We start from the raw sequence: 17,595 nt of genomic DNA on the forward strand, positions 1-17,595 counted from the left end.
AACTGACAGAGGGGAGGGTTAGATGGGCTTTTGGGTGAGGTCCTGGCACAGGTGCCCAGAGCAGCTGGGGCTGCCCCTGCATCCCTGGCAGTGCCCAAGGCCAGGCTGGACAGGCCTGGGAACAGCCTGGGACAGTCGAGAGTGTCCCTGCCATGGCAGGGGTGGCACTGGGTGGGCTTTGAGGTCCTTTCCAACCCAAGCCATTCTATGATCCTGTCTTCACTGTGCCGGCAACAATAAAAAAAGAAAATACAGACTTCACCAACTCAGGGGTCCAGAATAAAAGGTGGATGTGTCAGTGCTGGAGTGCTACAAAATTATCATCAAATATTTGACTCCACTTTTTGAGATGAAGGATGGTAACAGACACAGCCCCTCCCCAGACAGCAGCAGCTCGATGAGTGTGATGCTGCAAAGGCATTAATAAAGGCAGGTGACAGCTCAGACACCTGCAAAAAGAGGAAAGGAATAACATTCTGCAGATCTTCCGTGAACGGAAAATAACAGCAATGAACCAACAGGTTTGGTTAGAACAGGTCCAAAGAAATTCAAGTGGTCAGGCCAAGAGACAGGCTGTGAGAAGCAGCATCTCAGGCAGTCCAGGGCAGTGAGAACAGTGGAGCAGCTCTTCCTTGAGAAACTGCTCCAGAGTGCAGCAGCAACACAGCTCTGCTCCTCCACTTCGGTGCACAAACTGTGGCATCCTACAGCAAGGACACCACTGCCCCAAGACTGACTTAAACCAAACAAATACTGCTTTGGAAGTGATCTGAAGGGCTGCCTGAGCTCCAGAACAGGAGCAAAGCGCCCTGGAGCAGAGGGGCAGCCACGGAGGATGGAGCCATTGGCTGCTCCCAGCCTGGTCTCACTCGTGGGCTCAGAAAGGTCCCCACACCGCAGGCTGGAGAAGCCAGTGATTGTCATTTTGTCATTTTAACACAAGGCCTCCCAGGCAGCGTCTCACCGCCAGCTTGTTTGTATTTCTGCTAATTTTCACATGTTGTGCGAGGCTCAGTCCAAGCAATTAATGCTCTGCAGTATCTGCACGATGACTTTCTACTGGAAAGAATTAGAAACCCCCTCAGGGCAGAAATAGGCAAAGGATTCCCAACACCATTCCCCGCTCCAGCATCGAGAACAGCTTTATTCACTGAAACTACAATTCTGGGAAAACTGTTGCGATTCATCATCACCCTGGGAAATGTACAGCAGAAACACAATGTACTGCACACACAGGGAGTGTCTGAGGAGGGATCTGCACCCTGGCATCCCCCAGCCCTGCCCTGCAGACCCCAGGCACAGCCAAAGCAGAGGCAGCTCCTCCCAGGCACCTCTCACCCTGGAAACCCTCTGGATTTAATGCACCCTCAGCCCAGGAGGCTGAAGTGCCACAGAACATCGTTAACACCGCAACAACACACATAATCACCTTCCCTGGGAAAGAACGATTAGAGAGGGGAGAGCACCGAGCTCCAGCCTTGGCAGTTAGAAAATAAAGAAAAATAAACTACTGCAATGGCTAGAACATGGTCAACTTCTCGTTTTACTTGAACAATTAAAGTTCTTTCTTGCTGTGTTTGCAGAAAATACTTCACAAGTTTACATTTCAGTTACAAATTTGTATTAATTCTATTAAATTGATATTCATTCTATTCACTACAATCTCCCTGCAGTTAAACCAGCAAAAAAATTGATTTTTGCCAAACTAGGGTCTGGTTGCTTTTGGTGGCACATCCGTGGCAGCAGCAGACTGAAAAGAACATTCCTCAGAGCTGGTACAGCAACCCAAAGCGTGTGGGGACAACAGGGACAGCCAGGGAAACTACTGACGGTAATATGTGTGACAGAGTAACCCATCTTTATAATAGAAGATTTTAATTTCCTAGATGTCTCTGGAACAATGACTACAGCACAGAAGAAGTGAAGGATGGCTTTCAAGCCCTTAGGAATTTTCCCAGGCAGCATCTGGCAGAGCCTGTTTCCTATAATCACCTTGATTTATTTGAAATTTTAAAGACAAAATGAAGTATGGAATTTAACACACGAGGTGGGGGGAATACACAAACTTGTGAATATCCCGGTATCAGAAACAAGGAAAGGAACAGGTGTTGTGCAGGAAGACATCACCACAAGCACCCCGGCTTTGCCACTGTCCCCCCTCCATTTTGGCTGCTTACTGGTGGCATCTGGGGACCATTTCTAAAGCACTGGAGCCAAACCCCTCCAGAGAAGTGCTCTGGGAGCCCCTCCAGGAGCAGGCGGGAGGGAAGGGGCAGTGCTGGGACAGGAGCACAGCCACAGCTGCTCCTCCATCCTCCCTGGTGACCAACAGCCTCATCCACCTGCACACTGAGCTAAGGGTGTCCCCAGAGGATCAGGGACAACCCAGACCCTTCCTGAGTCCCAGCTGCCAGCTCTGAGCTCCATCCTGTGCAGGCAATGCACAGATAACACTCCCGAGGCTCCCAGCCCTGCATTTCCAGCTGCAGCTCCCTCTGCTCAGCTGTGTGCTCACAGAGCTCTCCAGCCTGACACCCAGCACCCACAACAGCTCAGGATCAGCCAGCCCAGACCCCTCTGTGCATGTTCCCTCCCCAGCCCAGCACTGACCCACGGGGAACCACTCCTCAGCCTCACCAGGCACCCCAAATCCAGCCCCACTGCCCAGCCCATAAAGAACTGCTCTTCCAGTTCCATGACAGCCTGGGGGGTGTTGGGGTGGTTCTTTCTTTGGAAATGGCCTCTGGCAAGGAATCGTGTCAAAGTCTTAAAGGAAGGAGAAAAAGCAATTCCAGTCGATTTGGGTGGGCTGGACTTCAGCTCATCGGCATCCTCAGAGCAGCCCAGGACACTGATGTGAACAGCCCAGTGTCAGAAATGAAGCGTTCCTTCCAGGAGCAAGGACAGCTCTTTCGCAAGAGCCTCCACGTGCTCAGTGACCTTACAGGTTTACAGCCTGCCCGTGCCAAGGGCCAGAGCTGGGCTCCCACCCCACGCTGCTGCAGCTCCTGGTGCTCCATCGCGGTGCTGGTTCAGTGCACACCACATCTTTGAGGGCTGGCAGCTCCTGCAGGTCTGCTGGGCAAAGGCACCCAGCCCAGGGCATGGCTGGCACTGCACTGATCCCACAGAGCTCTCCCTGCCCGGGCTGAAGGGGCTCAGACCCAGCAGCCCCACTGGGCTCCGGCCATCCCTTCCCACCACCTCCCACCTGCCTGGGCTTGCAGAGCTGCCTGCCAGGTAAAAAGAGGATGCTTTGGAAGTTTTTGATAAAATCTGGAACGGCAAGTTTTGCTATTCCCATGAATTTTAGGGCTTCCCTTGTTAGCCCCGTTTCATTTTGAAATTAGGGCAGTTTTAAGATGTCCACGCCTTGAAACGCCGCGTGCAGGAAGCGAGTGCTGGTAGCACTTACGAATACTTGGAAAGATTCAGAGAGCTGAATGCTGCATTTCCTTTAAAGCTCTTCCTCGGTTCCGAGGCTGGGGTCAGCCAGGAATAGAAACCCAGTCACTTCCTCCTCCCCACTGGTATGCCAGAGCCTCAGCCGGGCTTTGATCTGCCACACGGAACAAGCTCAGCCACTAAAATAAGTGGGCTCAGAAACCTCCTGATTGTTATTTAATAAAATATCAGATGTCCCAACCTTTAACGTGTTAAAAGAGTCTTTAAAGATTTATCTTTAAAGTGATAAAATAAGTCCAAGCTCATTTGTCAAACCAGTTGCTCTGGTTGGAAAGTAGCTGTCAAGTATCTCGATGACTCAGGATGTTGTCGAGCAGGCATCCTAATATTAACTGCTCCCTTCAGTAAGAGCTGAAAAAGGAATGCTCTGCTACTCATAATACAGAATTCCAAGCACTCGGGTTCTTACAACACTTACATTTTAGATGAAGGAGTTTCAGCACTAGATTTTTTATCAAATCATGCACAGAACTTGCAAATCACCTGGCACTGCATGAGAACAGACTTGTCTTCTCCAGCTACGGAAACCGAGTCAGCACAGAACTTGTTAGATGGGTTTTGTTAAAAAAGAAGGTGTCAGAGAAGCTTCCTTTTCAGTTCAGAAAATGGCAGATGTGCAGGGCTTAGCAGAAACACGTGTCCAGGAAGGGCAGAACTGGTACAGCAACACAAAAATGAAACCAAGGGAACTCACACCAGAGCAGGACTCAGACCCTGCACCAGAGAACCTCCCCACAGTCGGGGTGGCCAAGGGAGCTCTCAAAGGCCTGGGCTGGGCCGGGCCAAAGTAGGTCAGAGAAAAAGCCTTTGCTGAAGTGTGGATTAAAGCAGCACTGCTACTCCAGCTGGGAGAGCCTGTCTGTGATCCAGGATCATGGCTACACCTCGTGCTGCTTCAAACAGCAGCACAAATTTAACCTCCTGTTTTCTTTTGAACCTGAAGCTTATCAGGATTGTTTGGTCACAGCAAATAACCCCAAAAGCATTCCAAGCCTTCCTTCTCCCCCAGATGGGATTACATCGTTTTTTAATCAAAAGGCAAAGATGTAAGATCATTCTCTACAAAGTAATTTTAATTCATGTCTGGAAACCCCAGCAAGGTACAGAAAACAACCTGGACGTGGCACTCAGTGCTCTGGGCTGGTGACAAGGGGGGACTGGGCACAGCTTGGACTCAATGGTCCAGGAGGGCCTTTCCAAACAAAATTATTCTGTTTGGAAATGACTTTTTAATAAAAGCTAGGTCTGGGAAACCCTCAAGGTGACTCAATGCCATTACTGGGGTCACTGACAATCCTTACCAACAAGCAGTGCATCCCCCAGTACGGTATTATTTCAATAAACATGTGATAAACGTGTATTATCTTACTAAAATTAAGGTGTGATGTGAAATTAAATTCCACACATCTTTAGCATCCATAAACTATTCTGCGTATGAAGTTTAATATTTCTAATTGTTAAAGCTGTTTTAAAAGTCTATTTTCAGATACGACTTTTTCCCATATTGGCTAATGTTCTAATCTAGTCCATGTTTTAAGAGAACCAAGATGCAGAGTCCTTTACAAAAAAAAAGTCTAATTATACCTACATGGCCCTCATATGGGGACAGCACAATTGATTTGGGAGCAATTCATACAGAACACAAGATTAGCAGAAATTCAACAGGCAAAATAAACCATCCAAGGTCCTGGTAGCAAAAGTAACTCGCAGAAAAAAAAAAATACAAGAGAGAAAACAACAGCCGGGTAGTTGGAAACTGAAATCCACATGCAAACTGAAATCCACGTGAAACTATCACGTCTGTCAGTTCTTTTCTTCATTCAGTTTTTGTTTTAGAAGTTAACAGCCTGAACTGCATTCTTGCACAACAAATCCACACATGTGCATGCAGAACGAACATGTTTTCAGCATGGATTTAGTCAAAACCTTGCTGATGCCTTTAGGAAGTTATTGCTTCAGAAAGGTAACAGAAACTCTTAGGGGAGGGAAAAAAACAAGCAAGAGGAAAAAATATACGGGTACACAGCAATGGACAGCGTGCCTGTGGATAGGTGTGCTGGTTTAAAACACATCATTCTGAATTTACAGCATCCGACCAATTGAAAAGCTGCTGAAATCCCAAATAAAATGCTGAATTTAATACATCACAGCTGTACTCACACCCCCCTCTTTTCTGAGTGCTGGGGGAGACCCCCAGCCCTTTCCTGGCAGCGCATCCATTGCACCAGGGCCCCTCCTGCACAGCCAGATGGCAGCTGAGCTCTGCTCTGAGGCTGTGGGCATGAGTGAGGAGCTCAGCACAGCAGCAGCAGCAGCTTGGCACAGAGCCCTGAGCCCAGCTCAGCCAGATCCCCCTGCCCACCCACCCAGATCCCCCAGCCCAGCCAGTCCAGCTCAGCCAGATCCCCCTGCCCAGCTCAGCCCAGCCCACCCAGATCCCCCTGCCCACCCAGCCCAGCCCAGCCAGATCCCCCTGCCCACCCACCCAGATCCCCCTGCCCACCCAGCTCAGCCCAGCCCAGCCCGATCCCCCTGCCCACCCAGCCAGATCCCCCTGCCCACCCAGATCCCCCTGCCCACCCAGATCCCCCTGCCCACCCAGCCCAGCCCAGCCTGATCCCCCTGCCCACCCAGCTCAGCCCAGCCCGATGCCCCTGCCCGCCCAGCTCCCCCTGCCCGCCCCAGCCCCCCAAAGGCTCCCCAGCTCCCCCTGCCCACCCCAGCCCCACAAAGGCTCCCCAGCTCCCCCTGCCCGCCCCAGCCCCACAAAGGCCCCCGAGCCCTCGCTCTCCCAGCCCAGCCCGGTGGCACCGCGGTGTCGGGGGTGCTCTGGCAGCCTGGCCCTGGCACAGCTCCCCGGCCACACTGAGCCCTCCCAGACCCTGTTACTGCATCCCTCCACACCACCACACCTCGGAGCAGGTTCTCTGAGCCCTGACAGCAAAAATAAACCGCATCAGCTGCTGGTTTCTGTCACAGATTCCAGACTCCTGGCTCAGGGCAGAGTGGACCTGCTGGAGCTTGGCAATAAAAGTCCCTGAGAACCCCCAAAGCCCACAGTGGTGCCCCCAAATCAGGCTGTGAGGGCAGGGGAAGGCAAGGGGACACCACACAGGCTGGAGCCCGATGCAAGGCCAGGTGCACACACAGCACAAGCAGCCCTGTCCTTCTCAATGCCAGCTGGGAAGGAAGAGATCCATGAAACCCTCCCTGTCAGACCCGACTCACACAGCTGGAGAGGAGCTGTGCAATGCCTGGAGGATTCCCATCTAAGAGCAGAACCTCACTTTGTAACACTCTCACAGAATGTCTAACCCCAGATTATCCTGTTTTCACGCCCCCCTCACCGCTGAGATGCAGCCAAGCTGCTGCCCACTTGTGAGCAAAGAGGTCACCCACCTTCCAGCCCTTCTTCTCTGTGAGAACTGCCAGCAGGAACAGGGATTCGAGCATTCAGGGACAGGGACACGCACCAAAACCCCCCAAATCACCCCTGCCTGCAGAGTTTCTAGTCAGAAAAGAGCGAAGTCCCTGCTGCACCCAGAAGTGCACCACAAGGGATCTTCTGGGTAAGGACAATGACAGGACCTTTTCCAAGTTTCTTGGAAAAAAGAAAACCAAGCCAGGGAGCTCTGAAATCACTTCCATTATTTGCTTCTAGAATAGATGACAGACTTCAATGATACTTCATGATTTGCTCCTCCTTGACTCTACAGCACATTTCTGAGTTTCTCAAGTAGTATTTTGAGGCAAACTACTCATTTGTGCCCTCATTTCCTTATAAAAGTCCCATCCTGAGCAATACTTGCTAACTTAAAACTCAGCTACACAAATAAAAGTAATGAGAAATAAGAAGTGTCTGAATAAAGCAAGACAAGAGTAAATGGTGCCCTGCTGCTCACAAGTTTCATATTAAATCTTGTGTGACCGTGGTGCAGAAATTTGATGATCTCCAGCTGCTTTCTGACACACAGTACCGTACAAACATATTACAAATAGTATGAAGAATGTATTACTGTAAAATCCAATATGAAACTAGTTTTCTTTACTAAATTACAGTAGCAGTGAACTGAATTCAAGAAAGACACGATCATTATTTTAGAATCCCTTCCCCAACAGTACTTTTGCATTTGCAACGTCACAAAACCCAAGATATTCAATCAAAAAGGGGAACTTGTGTATGATATTGCATCCCCACAGAAACTAATCAGCAGTCTGTGGGGTATTAACTTCCAAAGTACATCAGGACTGTAATTTTCTAGGAAGATTTAGCGTGGACTGGGAGCTCCACAAGTAGAGCTGGAGCCTGGAGGTGTAATGGTGACCCACTGGCACTGGCTGGATTGAGAAGGCACTGGGCTGGTACAGAAACATTCTCCACACACCCTGTCAGGATGACTTCTGAAGAGCACAATTTCCTCCAGAAATCCAGACAATTGTGGTGATTATTGATTTAAGGCACCAGGCTATAGAACTCTACATGATATCCTGGGTAAGTAACACCGTGTCCTGGAGTCTGAAGCAGGGAGAAATCCTGACCTCATCTCCATCCCCTGCATTCCAAGCCCAGCTCCAGGCTCCCTGAGCCCCAAGAGCTGCAGCTGCTCCTCCTGCTCCTGCCAGACACCTCTGGGACACGGAGGTGACACAGCCAGCGGGCCAGGCCATGGGACAGGGAGCAAAACCCTTTCTCAGGGTGCTCTGTAGCTCTATTTCAAACAATACAGGCATGGCTTGGGCAGAGGGAGACGCTGCCTCAGCCAGGGATGGCATCCCAGCAGGAAACCCCATGGCAGAGCTCTGGGGAGCTGAGTCAGACCGGGACATGGGAGGCAGAGGCACAACACCTTCTTTGGAGTGAAGGTGAGGTAAGGAGGAAAATCCCCAGGTGAGACACAGTAATTGTGCTGAATTGTCCTCCCGGCCCAAGCCTGCCCTTCTGGGGACACAGTTACACCCCAGCAAGGAGCTGGGTGCTGGACTGGTTACACATGGGGACAACCCACACCTGCTGCTTCTCCTGCCCACAGGCAGCAAGAGCTGCATGGCCAGAGCCTCCCAGCTGCCCCCAAGGCTGTGGTACCCAGAGCTCCAGCCCATGGATGGAGCTCACTCCGTGCAGGTGACCCTCTGCTGACATCCCTCTGCAGGTGACAGCAAGGCCACAGCCACAATTGGTCACACCTCATCACAAAGGGCAAAGAAACAGTCGATTTTGTGTTTTGGTTTTTTCCCACAGATAGCCCAACAGAGCTGCTCTGGAGTCAGAGCCAAGACAATGAGATGGAATTATTCTTTTTTTGCGTGTGTCATCTATTCCAGCTGTAGTGGTTCACTCCTGTCCCAGGGGGACGAGGCCATCCGCTGACAGCATCTGACCAGCATTTCCAGAACCCAGCACTGAGAACAGCATTAACTCCTGCTCTGCAAGGGCCTGGGCTAGCTAAGCAAAGGCTGTGCTGTAGAAGGGTATCAATGGATCTCACACTGCAGGGGCTGTTACAAATGGTTATCAGTGGATCTCACACTGCACTGAATCAGCTGGAAAATCCCTGCGATGAGAACAATCATCTGTACATGAAACAGTGCCACACATTAATTCTTCAGTAAATAAGATTAAAATCTGTGTACACTTGAGATTCTGGGAGACAAAGGCTGGGAAACCAAAGAGAGCTTAAGCCAAACGCCCTGGGTCTGGTGCACAGCACTCAGCACACCCAAGTGTTGTGCCCAGAAACCACCTTGTTGCACACACACTTGTTCTGTGCTCCTGAGTTCCAAGCTGATCACTTCACAAAGGCATTTCCAGGTTCCTCTGCCTACACCAGAGGTGATGCTCACAGTTATTTTAACAGCACAAACCCAAGGTAATTGTAACTACAGCTCTACAAAGCTTTTCCATCGCCTGTGACTTGAATTGAAAACAGGATTTTACTGGGATGTTGTTTTCCCCTAGACTGATGCCATGGGGACTGTTTGCAGAATGCACACATGACACTACAGCAGCACCTTGGGGTAGGACAGTAGCTCGGGCTGGCTTCAACCACCCCAAAAATGAATATTAGTCCAAAGAGGACTTGGGAACCTTTTACAGTGCAGAAATAATTCCAGTTTGCACGTTACATATACACAGAATATGCGCCACTTGTTCACTTCCAAAATAAGCAGCAATAAGGGAAGAAGGGAAATTTGCTTCCCCCAAGATAAATTGCTCTCACTGTAAAGTAATCTTTAGCATGGTAAATATACAATGTAGGAGTTGGATAATACCTGTATTTCACATTTCTGGAAAGATTCGTGAGTAGGACTCATTCAACCACAGCTTTGGCTTCACTGGCAGCAGGAGAGTACAAGGGGTTTAACCATGGAAATAAATTAAAAAAAATATTATACGGACAACAAAAGTAAGGTTGCTTTATAAGGCAGAATTAAGTTTAAAGCAGAGATCATTGTCAGGAGAAATAAATTTCAGAAGTTAACCATTTGGACTGGACTTACAACAACCTCCTTGGCTATGAGCTCGATGGAAGATCAGCCAAAACTGGGAAAAGTGGATTACATCTCACATGACCTCCCATTTATCTAGTTACCTTTTCACAGCACCTTAGAGCACATTCTGCAGGACACTCCTGATTCACCCCTTTCTGCCAAAACAACTGGATTTTTCGCCATGTACTTCTAGAGTCAAAGCCCCAAGTACACTATTGCACGAAGCTGACAAATCCCAACACAGCCTGCTGGAACCCTGAGCGCTCCAAATACCACGCCTGGGTTTTCTATCAGAGCAGAATGATGAAAAAAGCCCCGATTGCGGATGTCCCATACATTATCCTCTGCTGAGTCAGGCAGCACGGAGAGCTCTGCAGCCAGCCCTGCCAAGCCACCGGCCTTGGCCAGCAGCCGAGGGAAACAAAGCGGCAAGACAAACGGACAACTGACCTTTACCACTGCTGGCAAACAAGCCCTTCCTTCCCCTTCCTTCTCACAGCACCTGAGCCCAAGAAGAATCCCAGTTAAAGAGCCAAGGGTAGAAGGGCAGGAGGGTAACTTTTGGAAGCAAGGCTTTGGACTGGGACCGACCAGCGAAACTTTCCCTCCTCCCAGACTCTCCTCCTCTTTAATGGCTTCTCTCAGCTCTTGCCCTTTCTTAAACTTCCTTAATGATCCTTATCCCCCACAGGCTTAAGTACTAGGAATGATTTTAACTGTAATAAGAGAAGCCATAACACTGCCAGTGGGGCCCAGTTTCTGTGAATTCTGGCTGTGGGAGCAAACCCTGCATTGCTGGGCTGGTTCTCAGCATCCTTCTCTCCCCCCACAACAAGCCACATCTCCAGGAAGTCAGAGCAATAGGAGCTGAGCGAAGGATTTAATGTATATACCATGCAAGAGCCCCACAAGTGTGTGTTGCTAAAACCATTTCCTTGAAATGGAACGGTTCTCCCTGGGTTTGTGTAATAAATCACAGCAACATCCCATCGCAGAGGGACGCCAGCAAACCCTCCAGATCCTCAGTGAAGCACTGCAGCACGATCTGCTCCTCTTCCAGCCGCTGTCTCGCTGCCACTGAGGACAATCTAAGGTAAAATGTCTGTTATCCTGCTTCTTCCTCCCTTTTATTCTGTCCACCCTCTTCATGGAGTGCACTTGCTCAGAGGGGAGACCCCGAGGGATGCCAGACAAAACTGTCCTGCCAGCCAGAGCCTCCCCAGATCTGCTCAGATCTGGGGGCTGAGGAGCTGCAGCTCAGGGCTTCAGCAGCTCAGCACAAGCCCCAGCTGCCTCTTCCACTGACAGCAGCCTATTGATTATTGCCAATTCATTCCCATCAATCAAATTCCCGAAGTTTGCATTCTGCTCGTTAACGTCCGCATCCCTCCCGCAGTTCCCTGCAATTGATTGGTTTTCTTGGTCCTGATCATCACTTGTCTCATTAAAGCCAGCATGCTGGGCTACCTGGAGGAGCAAAACCACTCAGAAATGGCATGGCATCAACTCCAGCCTGAGTGCACAGAAAACAACATTCCAGGTTTCCCACTAAACAGGCAGATTAAATACAACCTGAACACCAGGGCTGAACTGCAGCTTTTCTTCCCCTATGTTCAGTCCACAATTAATATGTTATTAGTAGACAAATAATTCTACAAACACCAAAAAGTATTTCCTCCTGGAAACTGAAGCTTCTCAAAATCCCAGCCTCCACCTCTCACATTTAGTACCTAAAAAAAACCAGACCACGGGAACCTGGCAAGAGAGTCCTTCCTTTGTTTCTAAAACAAATGCCAATTTTGTTAAGTCTTCTGCAAGAAAAACAAACAAATCCACAATACATCACCTTAAACTAACCCAGTTTAGACCAAATATTTCTGGCAAGGTTCAAGAAGAAAAAAAAATTCCTGCTTCAAACCCAGAGTTCATTAATACCTCAAACACTGTAAAAGGAAGATGGACTTGCCTGAATGTTATAGAACAAAAATAATAAAGCAAACCCAAACAATGCTGTTTTTAGAACTGGACTTGGTAGTTGAAGTGTATAAAAATCCTCGGGAAGTAAGAACAGCTTCCACAAACTTGTGAATAATGCATTTTTATGCAAAGCTCAGCTAGGAGCCACCTCGAAATTCTTTACACATTCCATAAAGAAAAAAACCCCATTATCTTACAAATAAGGCAAAAAAAGGAAGCAATAAAATGTAAGATGACCTTGCAGGAAGCAAGAACGTCAATGCTGAAGCCCCAGCACGGATAACCCTGGGCAGAGGAGGAGGCAGCTGGTGCTGGGATGCTCCAGGACAGTCCCTGCGCTGTTCCAGAACTGCCAGCCCTGCCCCAAACATCTCCCCCTGCTCGCCCTCCCCGTCCAGGACAGCTGTGGCACGCTCAGAGCCGGAGGAGCTGCCCACCCCTGCAGGATCACACCCGGGACACGCTGCTGGGCTCTCAACTCCCCTGGGCTGGGCACACATCCCCTGTTACCCACCCCGGCTCTGCCTCCACAGCTCTGCACAGCACAGCCCGGGCAGCACCTCCTCGGAGCTACCCTCAAAAGCGACATTTCCACCACCTCGGGGCTATCTGCTTATTTAAACCGTCCCTGAAAGCCTCCTCCCCAGTGCAGAGACATTTCTTGCTTTGACACAAAGTTTATGATTATCATTGGAGATACAGTGAGAACAGGGGAAATAAGCTCAAAAAAACGCCCATGAAACAAACTGAACACAACACGGAATTGGACAAATTATGCAAAGGGTTAGCACAAAGCATTTCTAGTCTGTCGAAATAAATGGTGAGACATGCTCAATATTCACATGTCAAGGTGGAGTCTAGCCACAGATTTCGATTTTCTTTTCTGGATCTCTTACATTAGAAATTTAAACACTTTAAAGAAAAAAAAAAACTTTAAACGCTCCAAAGAAAAAAGAAAACATTTACAACAGAAATCAAAATCTCTGAAAGAAACTGAGAACGAAAGCAAGCTAAAAGTTGTTTTCCTGACACGAAGAAGGAATCCTCACACACTTCATTCCAGCCATGGGAAAATGGAGCAAACATCGTGCAGGGAGAGAGCCCCGGGACTGGCGGGAGCACCCTGGGGATCCAATTGTCAGCAGAGCAGTAAAACCCAGAATGTTGAACCAGATCCTTCATTAAAAGCCTACAAATGCCAGGTTTCTGTATAGGCACTTGCAGGGCCATTTTCTAACAGGCTCCACAAATCCCCCTCTTCTGTGGCGGCCACGCGCTGCTTGTGCGAGGAGCTGTGGAACACAGAGCAGCTGGGGGAGACACACAGCTGGGTGTTCCCCGGGAAGCAGAACAGCTCTGGTGGCACAGCCGAGCACACCTGTCCCAGAGCTGTCCCAAAACTGTCCCAGAGCTGCTCCTCCAGCAGCACTTCCCTGCAACAGCTGCACCTCTGCATTACTCCAGGAAACACACCCGCCAAGGCACCGGCCACAGGTAGGACCCAGCTCCCCACAGCCCCTCCTGCCGTCCTGCTTGGAGTTAAATTCCAGGTATGTTTAAGTCCGACTGCAAATACTCTTATCTCTTTAAAGGCAGTTATTGAACAAGCTGCTGAGTGTTTCCCACTCGGAATCTTCTTGTCCATGTAAGGTAAATGCGATACCGAGCACAGCGAAAACTCGAGTTCAGCTTAAATGTAATTCTAGAAATTTACCCAGCAACCAAGTTATTTTTGTGCATAACATTTAAGTAATGCTAGGAAGGAAAAAAAGCCCACAGTGATTGATCCTCTAACCCCTGGGAACGAAGGAGCTTTTGTATACATTTAAATACTTCCTCCCATACTGCCTGGATCCTGCTACCACATACTTGATTCTCCCTCTAGGCTGTATCTTGGAAGTTTTATTTTTATTTATTTACTTTCTAGACCATGCCAGCTCTCCTCAAGTTTTCTTCCCTTTAATACCAATAATTGAGTAGTTGCTTAAAGCTGCTGTTGTACTGTGGGATAAACACTCCCCAGTGATGTCTGATCATCCACACATACCCAATGGAAAAGGAAAAAAAAAAGGAAAAAAGCCCAGGCAACAAACCAGCATGCATGGAGCTGTGCTAAACACACTTGTAGCATTTTAATAAAGAGCAACACAAACTAATTACCTTGAATAGCCATTAGAGAAAGCAGGTCTGCCAGAGAGGTTGAGCGTTCCCAGTGGAGCCAATGCCTCGTCCCCCGATCCCTGGCACCTATTCCAATTTTCTGACCGGCAGGAAGAGATGGAATGATATTAAAAATTGGTTTCTGATCCTGCTGCTGAGAGAGCGACGCAGTATTTAAATCATAGTGGTACATCTGTCCCCCAGAAGTGCTGACACCGTGGATGGAGATGGCCGAGACTTTCGTACCCAGCAGGTTCGACCCGGAGAAGTTGGCCTGGCAGTAAAGCGGGCCCATGTTTTCCTGCTTGATGCCGGGAGTACACAGTTCAATGAAGTCTTCCTTTTCTGTTTTCACTTGGGGCATTGGCATTTTGGAACTGGGTAAAAGGTCACCACGGTCATTAATTTTAGGTTTAGTGTCAGATAAAAGAGGAGGCTTGCAGTCTTCGCCGAGACTTCCTTCCAGGAGAAAGGCGTCGTCCGCGGATATGGGGGAGAGCAGGCCGCCGTCATCGAGCAACGGGTCCAGCCGCCACGGGCTCCCGTTGGGCTCCTTGCCCGGCGACACCGGCGGCAATTCCAAATCCTGGAGGATATCCAGGGTGCTTTGGTCTTCAGAGAACAACTTCAAGTTGCCACCATTCGAGCCCACCTGGCCTTGGACCGCAGCTCCCGACTCCACGGGGCCGCTGCGCCCGGCCATGCCTGGGAAATCCGGCTCGAGCGGCACCTCAGAAGACGCGGTTCCCTTGGCGTCCTCGGCCAGGCTCGAGGACTTGTTCAAGCTCGCAATACTTTCCTCCAGGAGCCTGAAGTCCGTGTCTCCAGAAGAGATGCTGATTTGGCCCTGGTGCGAAAATCCAAGGTCGTTTCCCATCACTTTTGCGTCTGTTTCACCCATGTACAGTCCCATCGAGAGCGACACTGCCTTGGAAAGGTCTGGCTGAGGCACATTGTTTCCTAATCCTTTTGGAAAGTCAGCCAAAGCAGGTTGCTGACTGGAATCTGACTGAGAAGATGCAGGGAGAGGAGATGTAGACACAGGGGCTTGGACAGTAGCTCCACCCCTGAAGGGTGGATGGAAGTCCATCACGATCCCTCCTTTGGTACTGATGAGTGCATTTTTCCTGGTTTCATCTTGATCCAACGGGTTAAGCAATTCTTTGGAATCCATTACTTTACCATTAACTATAAAAAGATGAGAAGCAGTCAAAGTCAGCACAGCAAGGACACGTTAATAAAAGCTTTAAAATGAAAAGTCTAAATCCTTCGCCTGGCGAACCTGGCTCAGCTGCTCTGAGAGCGAAGGCATGGCACACCACGCTCCGGGGCTGACACGTGCCATGTCTCTCAGACGCACTGCCCTTGTTTTCAGGGGGTTTTAGGTTTTGGTTTCTGTCTAGTGAGGAGGAACTATGTATTTTAAAGCTTTGCTAAACCTGGAGGAAGGGGTAAGTCTGCCTGCACACAACTCGGAATCAAGCTACAGCACGTGACATCTGTGCACGCACTCTCCAGCTCTGTCACCCATCCCAGCACTAAGGAAATTAAGAATGTTGAAAGACCCCGTTTACAAATTTTGCCAGGTAAATTTCTCTGATATTTAACTACACCTTGAGCGGGGCAAAAAGAACATTTGCCACCTTTCCAAGTCAGCTCTCCCCTTGCAGAGCAGGTCCGGAGCGCCCAGAGGCGGCACCTCCGTGGTTTGGCATTCCCCAGGACTCGACCTCCCCACCACAAAACGCATCGTTTGCCACCTTTCCACGGGTTCAGTCTTAAAAAGGAACCCACCCATCTCGCAGTAAACCCCGCATAATTCTTTGAATACATCTCAAATTTATAAATAAAACCTAGCTAAAAATAAAGCAGGATTTTTATTAGCTTCCAGCACTCTACCCGTTCACGGCTACTCTCCAAACACACCCGACACTGAAAACAAACCTCGTAAGTTTCAGATGTTTGTATTTGCTACATGGTTGGTTGTTTTTTTTTTTTTCAGCGAGAGCATAAATATTTGGAGAAATACTGTAAATTCTTCGGCAAACTTCCGACACGGTGTCCGGCCTTCCCCCGGCAGCGCCCAGCCCGCTCTGCCGCAGCCCGGGGGCACTGCCAGCCTGTCCCCTCCCGCGGGCACGGGACACCGCCACAGCCGCGGCCCCGCCGCTATTTCTGTGTGCAAAGTTAAGGCTGCGAGCGGCAAAAAGGCCCCACGTGTAAAACCTTAAGGTGGCCCGGGCGAGCTCGTCCCGGGCGGGAGCGGCTGAGCGCCAGCAGCTCCCGGCAGCGGGCCGCGGGGGTCCCGTCCGCGCTGCCCGGGAGCGCGGCGCCGGCAGCCGCAGCCCCGAGCGCGGCCCGCGGAGCGCCCCGAAGCGCAGCTGCGCTGCTTAAGGTGGACACCCGACAGCGACCGGAAAAAATACAGAAAACACAAGAATACCTCCAGCGCTGCCTTCTTCCTTTTTTACATGAAGGGGAGGGAAAAGGTAGTTATTTCATTTGACAATTCCCCCAACGCCCAAAAAAAAAAACAAGGCAGCGAATCATCCAGCGTAGGAAACGTGTCAAAAATCAGCTGCGAGAGTCTGCCCAAGGGCGGAAAACGCTGCAAATACTTAAAACCGCCGGATTGCAATAAAATCGCCTTTGCAAAGTACAGTTTTCAGAGAAATGTGTCGGGACCTGTTGAGCTGTCTCCTGGCACACCCACTTCAGCAGCAGCAGCAGCAGCAGCCCCGCGGGGGCTCGGCCGCGCTCCCCGCCCGCGCCCCCCGTTCCCCGGGACACGGACACCGGGGGCCCGGCCCGGGGGTCCCCGCGCCCCGCCGGGGCGGCCCCGCCGCCGCTCCCGCTGCCGTCCCGCCCCGGCTCCTCCGGGGGCGGCTCGGCTCGGCTCCCCCCGCCCCGGGCATTCCTGCGGGGACCGCCGCACCCCCCCCGGCAAGTTCCCGGGGAAAAGCGCAGCCCCCGCGGGACCCCCGCCGCCCTTACCTCGTCCGGGGGGAGGGCGCTGGGGCTCCTTCAGCCGCCCACGGCCATGGCGCCCCGGGCGGGGGCGGTAGCCGGCTGGGGGGGATCAACAGCCGCCCCTCGGGGCCGCGGCGGCGGCAGCACCGCTCCCCCCGCCGCCGCTGATGCCGCTCCGGCCGCTGCCGCTGCTCCTCCGCGGGCCCCAGACCCTGACCCTGACCGTCCCCGCCCGCCGCCGCGGCGCCCCCTCCGTTAATTAGCGCTAATTGCCGCCGCGGACCTCGCCCCCCTGCGCTCCCCGCCCCGTCCCTCCGCCGGGCAGCGCCGCGCTCGGCGGTTCTGCCCCCGCCACAAAATGGAGGACGGCGGCGGCCGCCTCCTCCCCGTCCCCTCCCTCTCTCCCTCCCTCCCTCCGCCTCCCCGACGTGGAGAGGGAGTGGAGTCAGCGGCTCGGCGAGGGGCGGCCGCGGCCGGAGCTGCTCCGCGCCCCGGCTCGCCTCGCTCGGCTCGGCTGTGCCGTGCCCAGCCCCG

At 51.1% G+C, this 17,595-nt stretch overlaps 1 protein-coding gene across 1 annotated transcript in view; it reads right to left on the bottom strand.

Annotated features, from left to right (window-relative positions):
• The window catches only part of NR3C1 (nuclear receptor subfamily 3 group C member 1), a 62,806-nt gene extending 45,715 nt beyond the window's left edge, over positions 1 to 17,091 (bottom strand). The window contains 3 exon segments of the mRNA XM_036391466.2: positions 14,092 to 14,215; positions 14,218 to 15,279; positions 17,086 to 17,091. Of these exon segments, the coding sequence (XP_036247359.1) occupies positions 14,092 to 14,215; positions 14,218 to 15,265 (1,172 nt within the window). The 5' untranslated portion in view covers positions 15,266 to 15,279; positions 17,086 to 17,091.
• Between the last annotated feature and the right edge of the window lie 504 nt (positions 17,092 to 17,595).

Source organism: Molothrus ater, chromosome 15 (assembly GCF_012460135.2).
Source record: "Molothrus ater isolate BHLD 08-10-18 breed brown headed cowbird chromosome 15, BPBGC_Mater_1.1, whole genome shotgun sequence".
In the NCBI taxonomy this organism is placed as follows: domain Eukaryota; kingdom Metazoa; phylum Chordata; class Aves; order Passeriformes; family Icteridae; genus Molothrus; species Molothrus ater.